The sequence below is a fragment of the Taeniopygia guttata genome, chromosome 21 (genome assembly GCF_048771995.1).
Source record: "Taeniopygia guttata chromosome 21, bTaeGut7.mat, whole genome shotgun sequence".
Taxonomy (NCBI): Eukaryota; Metazoa; Chordata; class Aves; order Passeriformes; family Estrildidae; genus Taeniopygia; species Taeniopygia guttata.
The window spans coordinates 3,574,059-3,589,661 of NC_133046.1; the positions used below are offsets into that span (position 1 = coordinate 3,574,059).

The 15,603-nt window shown below is 65.7% G+C and overlaps 2 protein-coding genes across 7 annotated transcripts; both read right to left on the minus strand.

Moving 5' to 3' along the window:
* Positions 1-39: 39 nt before the first annotated feature.
* On the minus strand, positions 40-3,919 carry TNFRSF25 (TNF receptor superfamily member 25). 2 transcript variants are annotated; one of them, XM_030289499.4, is made up of 7 exons: positions 3,505-3,919; positions 1,839-2,034; positions 1,608-1,736; positions 1,381-1,533; positions 1,207-1,291; positions 1,063-1,124; positions 40-978 (listed from the first exon to the last, which is right to left on the minus strand). In XM_030289499.4, exons 1-7 carry the CDS (start codon positions 3,532-3,534, stop codon positions 371-373), a joined length of 1,263 nt encoding a protein of 420 aa, XP_030145359.4. In that variant the 5' UTR covers positions 3,535-3,919; the 3' UTR covers positions 40-370. The 2 variants fall into 2 exon arrangements, with proteins under 2 accessions (XP_030145359.4, XP_030145358.4); XM_030289498.4 differs by lacking the exon at positions 3,505-3,919 and having other exon boundaries at positions 1,839-3,488.
* A 147-nt stretch (positions 3,920-4,066) lies between these two features.
* Positions 4,067-15,127, minus strand: PLEKHG5 (pleckstrin homology and RhoGEF domain containing G5). 5 transcript variants are annotated; one of them, XM_072917426.1, is made up of 21 exons: positions 14,999-15,127; positions 13,033-13,109; positions 10,912-11,041; positions 10,657-10,759; positions 10,516-10,576; positions 10,319-10,410; positions 10,106-10,242; positions 9,882-10,030; positions 8,160-8,345; positions 7,824-7,994; positions 7,656-7,751; positions 7,524-7,574; positions 7,265-7,414; positions 7,077-7,187; positions 6,831-6,980; positions 6,617-6,754; positions 6,302-6,421; positions 6,068-6,200; positions 5,653-5,998; positions 4,784-5,578; positions 4,067-4,677 (listed from the first exon to the last, which is right to left on the minus strand). In XM_072917426.1, exons 3-21 carry the CDS (start codon positions 10,952-10,954, stop codon positions 4,668-4,670), a joined length of 3,042 nt encoding a protein of 1,013 aa, XP_072773527.1. In that variant the 5' UTR covers positions 10,955-11,041; positions 13,033-13,109; positions 14,999-15,127; the 3' UTR covers positions 4,067-4,667. The 5 variants fall into 5 exon arrangements, with proteins under 5 accessions (XP_072773527.1, XP_072773530.1, XP_072773528.1 ...); XM_072917429.1 differs by lacking the exon at positions 14,999-15,127 and adding an exon at positions 14,411-14,672; XM_072917427.1 differs by lacking the exon at positions 14,999-15,127 and having other exon boundaries at positions 5,653-5,807; positions 5,886-5,998.
* Between the last annotated feature and the right edge of the window lie 476 nt (positions 15,128-15,603).

Here is a 15,603-nt window from a genome sequence, read left to right on the forward strand (position 1 = left end):
CCGGCCCACGCAGCCTTGTGAAGAAGGGCCGGGCTGGCGGATGGAGAACACACCACTTTATTGGGGAGGGGGAAGGAGCGCCCGGCAGCGGGCAGCCTTGAGAACTATCCCATGGGTTCGCGGTGGGCTCGGCGCCTGCTCGTCCCGCGAGTGGCTGGGCAGCCAACGTGCTGGGGCATGGGGTCCTCCCTGGCCCTGGGAGCAGGAGGACATAAATAGAAGGAACAGGCAGGTGGGAAGGGGACATAAAACTGACATAAAATGTCTACACGGCATAAGTAACAATACTTAGGGGTATGGCTGGGATGAGGTGCCCAGTGAGATGTGGAGGTGTCGGGACCTCCCTGTGCCAGGGTGCTGACGCTGGGGATCAGGGTCCCAAGGGCAGACTCTGGCGCAGTGCCTCAGCACAGCCGGCCAGCTCCATGCGCTCCAGGGCGGCAAAGACATGGTCCAGTGTGGCACTGGTCTGCTGGCACCAGCGCTTCAGCATCTCGTACTGCTGGTCGCGGATGTGGGCCACCTCCAGCTCTACCAGCTCAATCTCTGCCTCCCGCAGCTCCAGCATCCGCATGAACTCCTTCCAACGCCGTACTGGCACCACATCGATGACAGCATAGAGTTGGCTGCCCTGCAGCAAGGCACCGCGGGGCTCCAGGGGTGCAGAGGGCTCCCCTTCGTCACTGGGTGGCTCAGGCAGCAAGGGGTGTTTGGGGCTCTGCTTTGCTGTGCCAGTGGCACGTTCTGTCCCCTGCGGGGACCATGGCTGGGTCCAGCACAGGTTGTCCCACCTCTGGGCATTGAACTGGCACCATGGTGTGCCTGCAGCCCCGGCCACTGAGGTGGCTGCCTGTGCCGTGGGGCGGGGACCACCTGCCAGGACATCATGCCAGAGCCTCTTCCTCTTGTGGTAGATAGCAAGGGCACCCAGGAAGAGAGGCCCAGTGAGTCCCAGCAGGATGTACTCCAGACCTGAGCCTGAAAGGAGGAGCAGAAGCATTCCCATCATCTGCCCAGCATGGTGATTGTACACCACCGACCCTGGCCCCATTGTCCCCATACCTTGGTTGTTGTTGCTGCTACACACTTGCTGGCACTCTTTGCCACATGTGTCCTGGGTGCTCCTGCAAGGAGATGGGTCCCATGGGTGCCATGCTGTGCCATGCCATGGACCCCACATGTGTGGGCTGGAGGGTCAGTGCTTACATATGACATGGCCGGCATTCGTCACCTTCTCTGTAGAAGTCAGGCTTGCAGCTGCTGTCGCAAAGTGTGTCCTGTGCCTCCGAGCCTGGGGAGAGGGTGGGAATGAGGCAGGGTGGCACAGCCAGAGATGGCACATCTGGCAGGTTGTGCCCTGGGGCAGCTGGCAGCACTCACAGGGTCTCTGGATGAGGCGTCCAGTGCAGGACTGGCATTTCTGGCAAGAGAATTCGCTGCACTGCTTGTCAAGGCAGAGACGGAATCGGCCGGGCTCACAGCCACAGGCGATGTTGGTGGTGGCCGAGCAGTTGGTCAGGACACTCTGGAAAGCTGCAGAAAGCAGCGGTGAGCAGCATGGCACGGCGCTGCACAGCACAGCACGCTGTGGTGTGGTGCCAGCTCACCTTGTCGGTCACACTCGTAGCAAGCCTGGCACTCCCTGAGGGTGTTGGGCTGGGTGCGGAAGGTGCCGGCGGGACAGGGCTGGCACTCTCTCTCCTTCAGGCTTGTGCAGGGCTCGGACATGAATGTCCCTGCAGGGACAGTGGGGTGACAGGGAGCACGGCCACCTGGAGCAATGCACCTGCTGTGCCACGGTGTGCTGTGCCATGCCACACGGACCGGGCAGCGCTCACCTGCGGGACACTGAGAGCAGCACCGGCGAGTAGTCTCGACCCAGTTCATGCCGTCAGGGCACGGGCGTCTGTCGGTATGTCTCCGCAGACGGAGGATTGGCTGCACCAGGACCCGCTGCCTTCGCAGCACGGTGCGGTCCCGCCACCCTGGGGGCTGCAGTTCGCTGGCTGCCAGCCACAGCGCTGCCAAGGTCACCTGCAAGCAGGGAGAGAGCAGGGCTGCAGGCAGACGGGTTGCTCCGGGAGCCTTGCACCCGTGGGGATAGCCCTCGCACCAGCTCATGCTGGGCTACCAGAGCCAGAGCCATACCTGGAAATGTGCGGACAGCGGTGCCTGCACAAGGCTGAACGGCTGAAGCCGCGGCCCTCCGCCCCAAAGCCGCGTGGGTGTGCTGCCCCAGGGCTGGGAATGCCCCGTGGCAGCCCCCGTGCTCTGCTTTCCCCGCAGAACACGAGCAAGCAACTTCCTGCTGGCACCGTGGGGGCCACTGTGCCACAGGCTGTGCCCAGGGGACTCTCAGGTGCCCCCCATGTGCTCTGCAAATGGTGCTTCCAGGCTGGCACCGAGATGCTCGACCAACAGGACCCCTGCCATGTCCCCAGGGATGGGGAGCAGCGAGTCAGGCACACGGACTGCTGGTGGTGCCAGAGATCGCCAGCTCAGGGAGGTGTCGGTAGCCGGGTGCGTAAGGGTTAACGCTGCCAGCTTTGACTTTCCTGGGGTTTATCTCCCTCGCAGAGGAGGTGATTTCCTCCCCGAAAGGAAGCCGTGCCTGGCTCACGCTCTCCTCGATGCTATCGCGCCCCGTTACGCGCGTCCCAAAGTAGGTCACTGCTCCCCCGCGGGGTGCCAGGTGCTGTCCGCAGAGCAGCCCTGCTCCCCTGGAAGCCCCGCAGGGTACAGCGAGCAGTGCCCACGCTGCCACCCCTTCCACAGGCCGGGCCGGGGGCTGAGAGGACCGCGGCACTGACAGTGTGGGCAGGGAGCCAGGGGATTCCTCGCTGGGGGCTGGATTTCCCAGCCGTGATGGCCCCGATTACGGCAGTTGAATCATTTTCTACTAAACCCGCCGCCACCGGCGGACTGGAAACCGCGCTGGGCCGCCCCGCTCACCGAGCGCTGCCGGCAGATCCGGGCGCTGCCTCAGCCCCGGCTGCCAGCGGCACATCTGAGTCACCGCCGAGGCACGACCGTGCCCAGCGGGGCCCTCCCTGCCCGGTGGGCACGGGGCAGGCTCAGGGCTGGCTGAGCAGCGGAGAGCCAGCGCCGCTTGTGCCGTGCCAGCCCCTCTCTGCCCTCCCGGTAACGCGGCCGCCGCGGTGCTCGTGTGCCAGGGCCACCACCCGTGCGCCTGGCTAGCCCCGAAAGCAGCCGCCCGCAGACTGTGGGCACAGCCACTCCCCGTGGCACTGCCCTGCTGGAGCCCCACGAGTGACCCCACGGCCGCATCCGGGCTGCGGCCGAGATCTTTATGGTCACACCACACCGTCAAAGTTTAGGTGCTGCAGAGCTCACACCCAGTTAGACAGAGGGGTGAGCAGTTTTGGCACGCTTGGCACTGGAGTTAATCCACCTTCCGCCCTCCCTCCTCCACACCCGTTACGGCCACAGCCGTGGGACACCCCGCAATTGGTGCCCATGGGACGCCCAGGCCACCGCACTCACCCAAGCCACCCCAGGGCAGCAACACTTCATCCTTGTGGCCGATGTGGCTGGGTCATGCCGGGGCGGTGAGGGGAGCAGGGCAGCAGGTGCAGTGGGGTGTCGGGGCAGCTCCGTGCCCGGGCAGGGTGCCCCGGCACCCCACGGCTGCCGTCAGCAGCACGCGACGCGTGGCGAGTGAGCGCCAGCCCTCCCCAGACAGGCTTTTACACCCAACCGCAGCAGGAGGAAATGCTTTTTTGGAAATGAGTCCAGGGGGTATGAAACCACATGACGGGAGTACTGAGCGCGGGAGGAACCTGCAGTGCCTCGCCCGCCGCCCTCCCTTGCCCGTTGCTGCAGACCACGGTAGTGAGGGTGGTGGGGGGTCGCAGGGTATGTGGGGAGAAGTGCAGACCCCCATCCCGGGGCTTCAGCCCCACGCCCAGCTCCAGAACGGGAAGCTGGAACTGGCCCCAGCCCCCTCTTTGTGTGTCCCGGTGGGGCTCCCTCAGCCACGCTGCACCCACCCGGGTGATGCCCAGCCCTGGGTGCTGCTGAAGCCAAAGGAAAGGCGAGGCGGACATGAGCGTGCACCAGCTGGTTTTATTGCTCAGCTGGGACGTGGAGTGCAGCTTAGCATGGGGGGGCAGCCGGGGCTGCGGCCACCGTGCATGTCCCACCGTGTCTCCCACACTCCGGTCCCACGTGCTGCCATCCACTGCCACCCCACAGGGCAAATCTGCCTCAGCCCTGCACCATCCTCTCCTGCCACCAGCCCCAGCCTCCTCCCTGCACTGTCCACAGCACCGTGCCACCAGCACCACATCTCCCTCAGCACCTTCCCCACTCACCACTGCCGACATCGTCATCCCTTCCTCGCCCGCAAGAGCTGACCCACAGTCTCCCACAGCCCCCCACAGCCCCAGGGCCCCCTGCCCGACCACTCCCATGTCTGTGGACAAGGGGTTCAGCACAAGCCACGTGCCATGTCCAGCCCTGCACCACCATGCCCAGGACACGTCCTCGCCAAGGGGATTGGTCTGCATCCCCATCCATGTCCCCACCAGCAGGCACAGTGGCATCCCAGTGCCTGCTCTGCCCGGCCCCAGCATTATGCTACGGTTAGAAGCAGGAGAAGCTCCTTGGTGCATCCATGCATCTGTCCTTTTCCATGCCAGCGGATTTCAGACCTCCCTGCAAGAGACAGAGCGGGTAGAGATGCCTTCAGCACTGGGACTCGGTCCCTGGGGAGCCCCTGGAAGGGCTGGGGATCCCCCAGGAGCAGGCAGCATGTGCTTACGAGGCCGTCAGCGTGGAGTTGAGCAGCAGCGTGGTCCGGATCCGGTACAGCTGTGCCAGAGTCAGCTTGCGGTGCTGTGCCGACTGCGGGTCCGAGAGGGTCCGACGGGCAGGAGGCTGGGGGTCACGCCTGAGCTCCCCTTGGAGGGATGCTGGGCTCTCCACTGGCTCCTCTGGCTCTGAGAGCTCTGATGTGGAGCTGCCACTGCTGCCAGGGGCAGCCTGAGGTGCGGGGTCTCGGCTAGTCCGGGGGGAACCAGCACAGAGGTCAGAGAGGCTGCGGCTTTGGCTTAGGGGGCCTGAGGAAGTGGGGGATAGGAGCTGGGGCAAGCTGGCCTCCGACTTGGACTTAAGCACCCTGGCCGGGCAAGGCAGGCGCTGCACGGGCGTCCGGCGGCACAGCCGGGGCGAGGCAGGCCGTGGAGCCGGGGGGGCCAGGGAGGGCTCCTGCCCCTCCTCGGCCGTCCCCTCTGGCTGCTGGCCAAAGTCCCGCAGGGAGGCAGGTGAGAGCGTGCCATAGGCGCTGTCGATGGAGGACGAGCGGCAGCCGCTGCCTGGGGAGGCCACGCCGTGGGGCAGGGGAACAGGCAGGGCACCTGCAGGCAGCTCCTGGGTGGGGGTCTCGGCAGAGGTGGGGGTCTCGACAGAGGTGCCGGTGCCGATGGAGGTGCTGGTGCTAACAGAGGAGCCATCCGAGGTTGAGCTGAAGGGTCCTGCCTCCCAGTCTGGGGAGGAGAGCTCGTCGCCACCGTCTGCTGCCACCATGGCAAGCGTCTCGGTGGAGCCATCGGATGGGCTGTGGAGACAAGAAGGTGAGGAGGAGCCTTTGCCAGGCTGGGGGTGTGCAGGTCCCTCCCTCCTGCTCCCTACCACTGCTGTGAGTCCGGGCTGGCGCTGCTGTGGTGTAGGATGGTAGGTGAACTGGCAGCTGAAGTGCCACTCTCACCATCATCCTCCTCATCCTCCTCATCCTCCTCCTCCTGCTCCTCCATGCGCCGGCGCTGCCGCAGACGCTGCAGCAGGTTCTGTGAAGGGGGAGTCATCAGTGTGGAATAGGGTGCACAGGGAACCCATGGGTCCCACACCCACCCATGTGCCCTCACCTGGGCATTGCGCACTGCCTCGACCCAGCTGCGGCACAACTGCCCACTCGTCTGGAAGGTGTAGGCAGCCACAGCACTCCCCAGCTCGTTCAGGTAGATGAGGAGGAAGGAGCCTGTGGGCAGGGGCTGTCAGCAGTGTCCAGGGACCTCCCTGTCGTCCCCCTTATGCCCAATGCTCTCACCTGGGTCTCTGAGCTCCCGGCAAACGACTCTGTCCACCAGCAAGGGCTGCCGGATCACCTTGGTGCGCTCAGCCTTCTTGAAGGGCTTGGTGATGAGGAAGAGGTCAGTGAAGAGGAAGCAGTAGACATCCATCTGGGGATGAGAGTGGAGCCATGGGCACCAGTGGGTGCAGTGAGTGAGGGTGGGTGGGCAGGGGCCGGAGCCGAGACCTCCCTGTCCCCTGCGGTCCTCACCTTGCTGTCTTTACCTTCCCGCATCCTCAGGCTGCCCTCGAGGAGGAGCTGCCGGGTGTCCTCCGGGGAGGTGCCGGGGATGGGAGCCGTCAGGTCCAGCCGCAGGAACTCCTTCAGCAGCTGCCAGAAGCCCCCGGTGTCAGCATGGGGTGCATGGGGCAACATGAAATGGGTGGCATGGCATGACATAGCATGGTGGGGTGGCTTGGCATGACATGACATAGGGTGGCAGAGTAGTGTGGCAGAGGCTGGCATTGAGTGGCATGGCATGGCACGGCATGGAATGAGATGGCAGCTCTACCATGTCCAGCCTACCTTGTCCACCTCGTCTGTGCTGCCCTCCACCACCTCGTAGGCATCAATCCGGCTGAGGATGGCATCCAGGCGCTGCCGCTCCTGCCGCTGGCGCATCCGCGAGTTGACGTCATTGATGAAGCGCTCCACAGAGCTGATCTGTGCCAGGAGTGGCGTGTGGGTTTGAGGGCCCAGGGGCCACCGACCCTGCTACCCCCCACCCCTGATCCCTTACCATAGTGGTGATGGCATCACGGGCATGTGGGTCATCTGTCTTCTTCAGGATAGACTTGAGGAGCAGCGGGTACTTGGTGAGGCGCTGGTGAGGTTTCACCAGCATGTCGCTCAGCTTCAGGCGGCTGCACTGCTCCTGCTTCTCAGCCCACTGTGGCACCCAGGCATTAGCACGGGCACCGCCCCAGCCCCAGCCCCAGCCCCAGCCCCAGCCCCAGCCCCAGCCCCAGCCCTGCCCTCCCCTTACCGTCACATAGGTGCGGAAGAGCTCGCTGTCCCGCAGCAGGGTCCGCATGTACTCCATGCAGCCCTCCTCCTCCATGCAATACTGCACATAGGGCTTGAAGAGTGACCCGAACTGGGGGACACGAGGTGGTCACCACGCAGCACGCGGCATGGCATGGCTACCCACTGTGGCACGGCATCCTCACTCACCATCTTGAAGCCATCAAGGAAGTCGATGGGGTCAAGCAGTGCCCCAGTCCGTCGTGCCTTGGCCAGCACCGAGGCCATGACACTGCGCCACAGCTTGCAGTGCAGCCGGATGATCTCCCCAATGTTGCTGAAGAGCCGCTCGGCATCCACCTGTGGGGGTGAGGTGGGCAGCACTGGGGAATGGCACCTCCACCCTGCGGCATGACGAGGTGAGGACCCATCCCTGAACACCCTGTCCCCTGCAGCCCCCTCCACTCACCTCACAGAGCAGCCCTGACTCCTGCAGGTTCACCAGGCAGGAGAGGAACAGCTGTGGGAAGGGAATGGAGAGCCAGTGAGCTGCAGCCACAGCCCCCAGCCCCAGCACAGTGCAGTGGCTGCCAACACTCACATCAGTAATGACTTTGAGGTTCCGGATATAGGTGGCCTCTGTGTGCAGCAGCTCCCAGATGGCTTCCTGCTGGTGGCACTGCCGGCGCGACAGGACCTGCCAGGCTGAGGGTCAGCGCTGTGCCAGGGCCTGGGCAGAGCCCCTGAGGCTCCCCAGGAACTGTCCTACCTCTGTGCCCTGGATGATCTGCTGCCAGCTGTCCTCCAGTGTCAGCCCAGCCTCATCCCCGTCCTCCTCCCAGGAGTCGCGGTCGAAGCGGAGCTGGGGCGGCAGCTTGGGCAGCCCGAAGGTGCTGTAGGCGTGCAGCCTGTTCACCAGCTGCTCCAGCTTCTCAGTCTCCTGGCCAAAAGCGGGGAACAGAGCTGGGCGGGGGCTGGTGGGCACGGACTACCTCACCCTGCCTGTGGAACTAGGGTCTTGAACCCCAGGGGGACCCATCCCAGCTCCCCCAGAATGGCCACAGGCAGTTCCCACAGCCCCTCCCCATGCCTGCATCCCACATACCCGCCCGAAGGAGCCCGTGCTAGTCCCGGAGCCGAAGAAGCCGCTGAAGCGGCTGGCAGCACGGTTCTTCCAGGTGTCAGTGCCATTGGTGGGCAGAGAGCTGCTGCCGTGCAGGGCTGGCTCGGGGCTGGGGATGTTGCTGTCCCCCAGGAACTCTGTTATGTTCTTCCTTCGCCGTCCCGGAGCCTGCAGTGGGAGCAGCCAGTGTCCCCAGGGTCAGCGCCCAGCTCTGCGGCCAGGATGGGGACAGCAGCCTGGCTGACTTTGAGCACGGTGGAACAGACAGACAGACAGACAGACACCCAGATGGCAGCCCCGGGCAGTGGGGTCCCCCGGCCATGCTCCCCTGCCCGCACTGACCTGCCTACCTGCATCCCGGGGGTGCAGGGCCCCGGGGCTGCAGGACCCCGGGTGCTGCCTGGCCAAGCCCGGCCGGCCATGGCCAAGGGGCCGCAGCAGCGGGGGGCTCAGGGCATCCCGAGGGTCGCAGCACCCGGCCGAGCCTCTGTCCAGCCGCACTCCCGGCTCGGACCACAGAGCCGGGGCCGGGCAGGCTGTGGCCGAGCTCCTCCGAAACAAAAGGAGGTGGGGCCAGCGCCGAAAACCTAATTTCCCTCCTCGGCAGATAAGCTAGCAGAGCTGAACAATTCACCGGCGGAGATCAAAGCCCCCCGGCTGGCCGCGGGAGCTGGGTCACGGCCAAGCCCCGGGCTCCGCTGTGCCGGCGGCTCCCTGCGCCTCCCCGGCCCCGCCGGGATGCGGCCGCTGCCATCCCCTCACCGGGGCACAGGACGGCAGGGTCGGGGCTCCCTGCCTGCCACCGAGCCCTGGGAAGCGGCATTGCCGCCAGCACGGCCCCACACCCTGCCACGTCCGCAGACCCAGGCGGGAAGAGCCGCTACGGGCACCATTCCCATTACTGCGCTGCCACTTCTCCGCATGTCCCGGCTGTGACCAGCCCTATCGCCTCGGTGCCACTTGGAACTCACCTGCCCCCAGGAATGTTGTCGGGACCGAGACCCCCACAGAGGTGGCTGGTTGCCCGCTTGTCCCCTGGCCCTGCTAGAGCCTTGCCGGTCCTGCAGCCAGGTGTCATACTGCTGGACGCGGGCGGCCACCAGCCCTGGCCAGGCAGCCAGGTTGCCGCCCTCAGGGCCTGCTGGCACAGGACCAAGCACCTTGTCCCCCTGGCAGGACCCTGCAGAGCTTCTCCCTTCAGGCCTGGCACCCTGCTCCCATGGGAGCGACGCCCAAGCCGGTCCCACGCCTTATCTGGGGCCAGGGTCCACGGGGCAGGACAGAGCTGCTGTGCTCAGCAGCTGCCAGCAGCTGAGAGGAGGGACAGTGGCCAGGGCGAGTCCCAGGGCCGGGGTGGCACCGAGCTGCAGTCAACACTGGGGCCCCCAGAGCTCCTGTTTGCCTTTGCTTTTGTGCCAGCCCGTACCTGGCACCGCCAAAGGGCTGGTGCTGCTGCTTGAGCTGCTAGGCTACCATGGGGTAGCCAGCACAGCCCAGCACAGCACAGCCAGCATGGCACAGCCAGGAGAAAAAGTGAGTCTTGGGGACTCCAGGCAGATCTTCAGCCCACACCACACAAGGGTATGGAGAATACAACGTGCTGCTGCCCCATGACCCATCTTCACCAGAAAGAATGGCTATGGGGGGATCACACATGTTGTCATCCCACCCCAATTCCTCCCCAGAGCTAGCACTGGTACTCACCATGCTCTCAGTGCCCTCCCGGCGTCCTGGCAGCGGCTCCAGCACTGGCCCAAGGAATGCAGCACTGCTGGCAGGGCGCAGGATGGGCAGGCTGGCTGACCTGGCATCTCGCACTGCCTGCTCTACCTTCAGCTCATCCCCGGGCTTGGCTGTGGGAGCATCACCTTGTCAGTGTCCCCTGGGAGCTCTGGAGCAGCCAAGCCTCCCTCGGGACCCCGCAGCACCTTTCACCCGCAGGTAGTGTCCCCCGAAGCGATACGCCTCGAACTGCAGGGACAGCGGCGTGTGGGACTGGTCCAGGTAGATGTTCACTTTGCTCAGCTCGATTGCCTTCCTCTCAAAGACTGGCAGCAGCACTTCCCTGAGGGATATGAGCCCCACATTTGCCTCTGCATCTGTCCCCACATTGTCCCTTGTCCTGTCCCCAGTAGACTCACCCCAGCGACTTCTTCTTCACAGCTGGCACGATCTCTGCCTCCATGTCGATGCTGAGGTCAAACTTCAAGGTGAAGCACTCCTTGCTGGGGTCCTGGGGGCAGGTGGCAGCTGCTTGTCCAGGGGTCCCTCTCTCCCTCCCACCAGGGCCATCCTGCTGCCCTGCCCAGTGCCCCAGGGAGAGGGGCTGGTGCCTTACGTCCGTGTGCCTGCGCCAAGCCTTCTTCTTGGGCAGCTTCAGCGCTGAGCTCCTGCGCTCCCTGCGGGCACAGGGAGGGCAGGGTGACAGGGATGCCGCGGGCTGGGGCTGCACACGGGCTGTGCAGGGCTAGGGGCTCACCCTCTGCTCTCTGCCGGACCCTCCTCCTCCTCCTCCACATCAGAGGCAGGGCTGGTGCGCGGGGGGCACGAACGTGTGGACATGTTGCGGGCCAGGATGGAGCCTGCAAACGGGCATCGAGCTGGGCTGTGACAGCTCCCCCAGCCCCGTGCTGGCTCCCGCTGCATCCCACTCCCACCCCTGAGCTGCACCTGCCCCAAGTGCATCCCATCCCTGCCATCGCTGCGGCAGCAGTGCCACAGCTCCGTGGCTCACCTTGCGGGGACAGGTCGAAGCGGATGTGGCCATCGAAGTGCATGGCGCCATGGAGGCGGCCATCGCAGAGCTCACACAGGCTGAGGGGGCCGCTGTGGCTCAGCTGCCGGCACTCTGCGTGGTGGCATTCCTGAGGGGACATGAGTCCATCAGGCAGGGCCTGCCTGGCACTCTGCGTGGTGGCATTCCTGGGGGGACATGAGTCCATCAGGCAGGGCCTGCCCGGGGCTCCCAGCTGTGGCACGTTTCAGGAGGGATGGCCAGCACCACGAGCAGCAGGGTCCCCTCTCCCACCCCCAGCTGCAGCTGGCACATTGTTCACAGGGAATGCTGAAGCCAGAGAGGGAAAGCAGCATGACCAGGACATGGCCATGAGGCAGTGGGTGCTGTAAGGGCAGGGTGATGACACGGGGCCTTCTGTCCTGCAGAACCCCTCCCTGCTCCACCGCAACGAGCAGAGACCCTGGGACACCTGCACATGCCAGGGCTGGAACAAGAAGCTGTGGGACAGCCACCTGCACCGTGGCACCAGCACCCCGCCAGCGGCCCGGGCACCCCGCAGCCTCTTTGTGCTGACCAGAGCCGTGTCCCCGCGGCAGGACGGAGGAAGCGAGTGTCTGCAGACAAACAATGCTCGAAGCCGGCGGGTTTCCTCCGATTGTGTGCAGCCACGGCCGCGGCCCCAGCCCCTCCAGGCATTCACAGCGGGTTATTTTTAAACCCCCGGCCAGGCCCCCAGCACAGCGCACAGCCTGTGTTCTCTGGCCAGTGCCCGTCTCACTGGGGATTGTGGTGCTGCAGGCCACCGCCAGCAAGTCCTGCTGCCCCGCTGGCACATCCCCGTCCCGGTGTGGGACCCCCAGCGCCACCCGGCCCGCGGAGGGGTGCGAGGGTGCTGGGAGGGGACAGCCCTGCCCAGGCTTGCCTGCACTGTGCTGCTGCGGGGAGGAAGCGCCTGTGCAGCTCCAGCCGCCCCCGCTTCCTGCCCTCCTTCCTCCGGCGCTGCTGAGGTCAGCGCTGACGCGCTCCCACCACCCGCGCTCTCTCCGAGGGGCCGCTGGTCCCTCTGCAGCCCCCCTGCCATCCACCAGTGTCCTATCGCAGCTCTAGAGACAGCCTCAGCCTCAGGACACCCTGTACCCTCAGCCCTCCTCCGCCGTGTGTCCCATAGCGTTGTTGCCATCGTGGCCGTCGTGAGGCCTGCATGTGGGAGCATGGCTGCTCCAAGCAGTGCCTGCAGCTGGCACTCCTTCACTGAGATCCCCTGGGACTCTTGACAGCTACCCCAGAGGGATGAGCGCTCCTCATCCACCCTGTGCCAGCAGCTCATCCCTGGACTCAATCCCACAGGAGGGGCCAGGCGGGATGGCCAAACCCCTCTGCCTATCCCAGGGATCAGCTCCTGATCCGAGCCCCACGGAGCCCCCAGCACACGGCAGCTCCGCCGCCCCTCAGCCGGTGCCTCACAAAGCAAGGGGGATCACGATCCTGCACACAGCACGGCAGGATGAACCCCCATCCTTACCAGCTCCCCCCGTCCACCCCCCCGCTACTTGCCAGGCACCATCAGGGGTCTGGTCACAACGGCGAGGTGGCCTCAGTCGCTCCTGGCAGCCCCAGCTGCACTCCTGGGCAGCTGCAGCCCAGTGCCACGTGTGCCCCAGCAGCACCGGCCCTGCCAGCCCGGCGTGCAAACAGAGCACCGCGGCACACCCCCGGTGCTCCCGGGCCGTCCTGCCTGCTGCGCCGGAGACACCGCCCGCGGCCCCGCACAGCAGCCCCGGGGACTCGCTGGGAGCCAGGGCGTGGGTCCGGCCCGGCTGCGTACGGGAGAGAAGGGACCCTAAATCTGCCCTGGCGTTACGTTAGCGAGCAGGGGAACAGACGGGCTGGAGAGGATTAGCCCAAAATCACGGCAGCTTGGGGAAACGCGTAAACCGCCGCTGTGCCGTTAAATGCCAGCAGGGAATGCACACCCGGCACGGCGGGCCTGGGGCTGCCGACCAGAGCAGGGGCCCTGCAGGGAGCGGCAGGCTGGCCAGAGCTGTCCGCTGCCTCTTCTCACCCCCAACACCCCTGGGCTGCAGCTGCCCGGCGCTGCCCCATCCCCGCAGGACCCACCTTGGCCGCTCTCCTCTCTCCAGCGCAGTCGGGGTTCTGGCAGTGCAGCACTGTCTCCTCTTCTGAGCACGGCTCGGCTGTGGAGAGAGTAGGGTCAGTGCCTGGGTGCCGTGGTGAGCCCCTTGCAGGTCCGTGCTGAGGCTCCCACACCAGGAATCCAGGGTTTCAGAGTTCAGCAGAGAGCACTCGGGCTCGGCCCGCTCCTGCCTGCCCCACAGCTCGTCCCGGGGAATGAAGCCCCGTGCCCAAGAGCCAGTGAAGCGTTCCTGCTGGGGGAACACACAGTGACAGAATCCGGCACCTCCTGCTCAGCACCCCGGGGTACAGGATGAGGATACGGACCTGCCCCAGCTCCCCTTGGGCTGGCACGGCGTGGGGCTGCAGCAACAACACTAAATCTGCCGCTGTCAGCCCCCAACGGGGCTTAGGAGCCACTTTAAGCTTTGACAGTTAAATCGGCCTTAGGGACAAATCCTATTTTGAAGGCTTTTGTTATGTGTCGAACCTAATCGTTTAAAAATAACAGACTCCGGGCTGCTCGCAGGGCAAACGAGCAGTACAGACACCCTCTGGCTGGACAGCCCCGCTGCAGGCAGGGATGCACCTTTGGGAATCTGCCTGCTGGGCAGGGAGCCACTGCCGGGGATGTGGAGAGGCCAGATGGCATGGCTCTACCACAATGGCACGGCTCTACCAGGTGGCACGGCTATTACACCAGCCCAGCGGCACAGGGACTTCCCCGCCGCAGCGCTTCCATCTCCCGCATCCTTCCTGCCAACAAAAACAGCATCCACGCCGACCCAAGCGAGAGCGCGGCCAAGGCTGGGGTTAGAAACAGTCTGCGGGATAAAACAGTCTGGTTTTTGAAGCAGCACTGAAAAAAACGCTGCTTCTGCCTGGAGAAGGGGAGGCAACTCGGAATGGTGCTGGTTGCTCAAGCTCCCGTCTGGGAGGCGATCCCGGGGCAGCTGTGGCACCATGGGCGCTGCTGGATGACGGTGCAGGGGCAGCCGGGCAGGGCTCAGCTAGTCGCCCTCCGGGAGCCGGGCCGGGAGCCGGGCCGGGAGCCGGGCCGGGAGCCGGGCCGGGAGCCGGGCCGGGAGCCGGGCCGGGAGCCGGGCTGGGAGTCGGGCTGAGAGCCGGGCTGGGAGCCGGGCTGGGAGCCGGGCCGGGAGCCGGGCTGGGAGCCGGGGCCGAGCGCAGCCCCCGCGGCAGGAGCACAATGAGGCCTCTGTCCCCGCGGCCGCCCCGCAGCGCCCGCCGAGCTGGGCCGGCCCCCGCCCCCCGCCGCTGCCGTTTCACTTGACCTATCGGGAATAATAACGGAAACAAATAAGAAATTCTTTCATGCACCCAAGGGAAAGTTTCCCAAACTCACCAAAAACTAGAGAGAGGCTGGCCGGAGCGGCCGGCGGTGCCAGGGATCAGCCCCACGCCGCAGCCGCCGGCACGGCCGGAGCCGCGTGGCCGTTCCCAAAAGCCGACCCTGCCAGCGGCTCGCACATGCACCAGGGCCTGGGACACGCGGGTGGGTGCTCCTCGCAGGGAGCCCCGCTTTGGGGCACAGGCAGGAGCGTGTCCCCAGCAGACACTTCGGGGGCTGCAGGAGAGATCCTGTCCCCATCAGCTCCTCTCCCCGCCCGGTCACCTCCTCCTTCTCCTGCTGCCGGCTATGCTATCACACTCAGCGCTCCCGGCGACGGCAAACGAGTTTTGAAACCGGATCGTCCCTGCGGCAGGGCGCAGGGCAGCGGCAGCCGGCTGCTTCAAACGCCTGCCTGGGCCGGGGGGAGCGGCGCCGGTGGCACCGGGCGGTTTGCTGAGCGCTCCCCAGCTGCACCTGCAGCATTCCCACGGCACCCAGCAGCTTCTCCCAAGCCCTCACCCTCCTTGCCAGGGCTGGAGGTTTTGGGCAGCCGCGCTCAGCCGCAGCCTGCTGGTTGCCCAAAGCCTCCCAGCCACCTACCCCCGAGCTCCTCGCTGACGTCCAGGCTGGAGCTCCAGGAGAAGCGCTCCACTGCCCCGTACTCCAGCCCCGCCAGGCCGGGCGGCAAAGCCTCCAGCTCGTAGGCACCCCGCTTCCTCCAGTACAGAAACATCCTGGGGTTGCGGCCGGGGGGCCCCCCACAGCCGTGCCCGCCCCGACGGGGCCACCGGTGGGACTAACCGAGGCAGACCAGCTCTGGCTTTAAGAGTGGGTCCCGGTCTCTGGACAAGCGGTGCATTGACGCCGCCGGCGGGAGCCGCGGGGCGGCCGAGGGTGCTGCTGGAGGCTGCCCAGCGCCCGCGCGGGGGGCGCACAAAGGGCCTTTCTTCAGCCTCCTACAGACATTGCACAAATTTCACTTTCCACCGTCTATGGAAGACTTTCGGCCACGGAGACAAGACGTGCTTGTGATGGAAAGAATCAGCATTAAGGAGGGGGCTGTTTGGCGGCTCTGCCGTCCGTCCGGCTTTTGAGGGGGCAGGAATGCGCCGCCCTGAGCTCCGGTTGTATCCCTGCACCCGTGGGCACAGGGGGGCCCCCAGCCTGCATAGGGAAAAACAGGGATACTCAGGGGGATTTTCCTC

Bases quoted from the DNA above. Each gene is read 5' to 3' on its own strand.
- TNFRSF25 (XM_030289498.4), bottom strand. From the start codon at position 2,121: ATGAGCTGGTGCGAGGGCTATCCCCACGGGTGCAAGGCTCCCGGAGCA. The intron at 1,737-1,838 runs GTGAGCGCTGCC...CTGTCCCTGCAG, and splicing joins CTGCTCTCAGTGTCCCGCAG to GGACATTCATGTCCGAGCCC. The intron at 979-1,062 runs GTATGGGGACAA...TCCTCCTTTCAG, and splicing joins TAGCAGCAACAACAACCAAG to GCTCAGGTCTGGAGTACATC.
- PLEKHG5 (XM_072917426.1), bottom strand. From the start codon at position 10,954: ATGCACTTCGATGGCCACATCCGCTTCGACCTGTCCCCGCAAG. The intron at 10,031-10,105 runs GTGCTGCGGGGT...ATGCTCCCACAG, and splicing joins ACACTACCTGCGGGTGAAAG to CCAAGCCCGGGGATGAGCTG. The intron at 7,575-7,655 runs GTGAGTGTTGGC...CCCTTCCCACAG, and splicing joins ACCTCAAAGTCATTACTGAT to CTGTTCCTCTCCTGCCTGGT.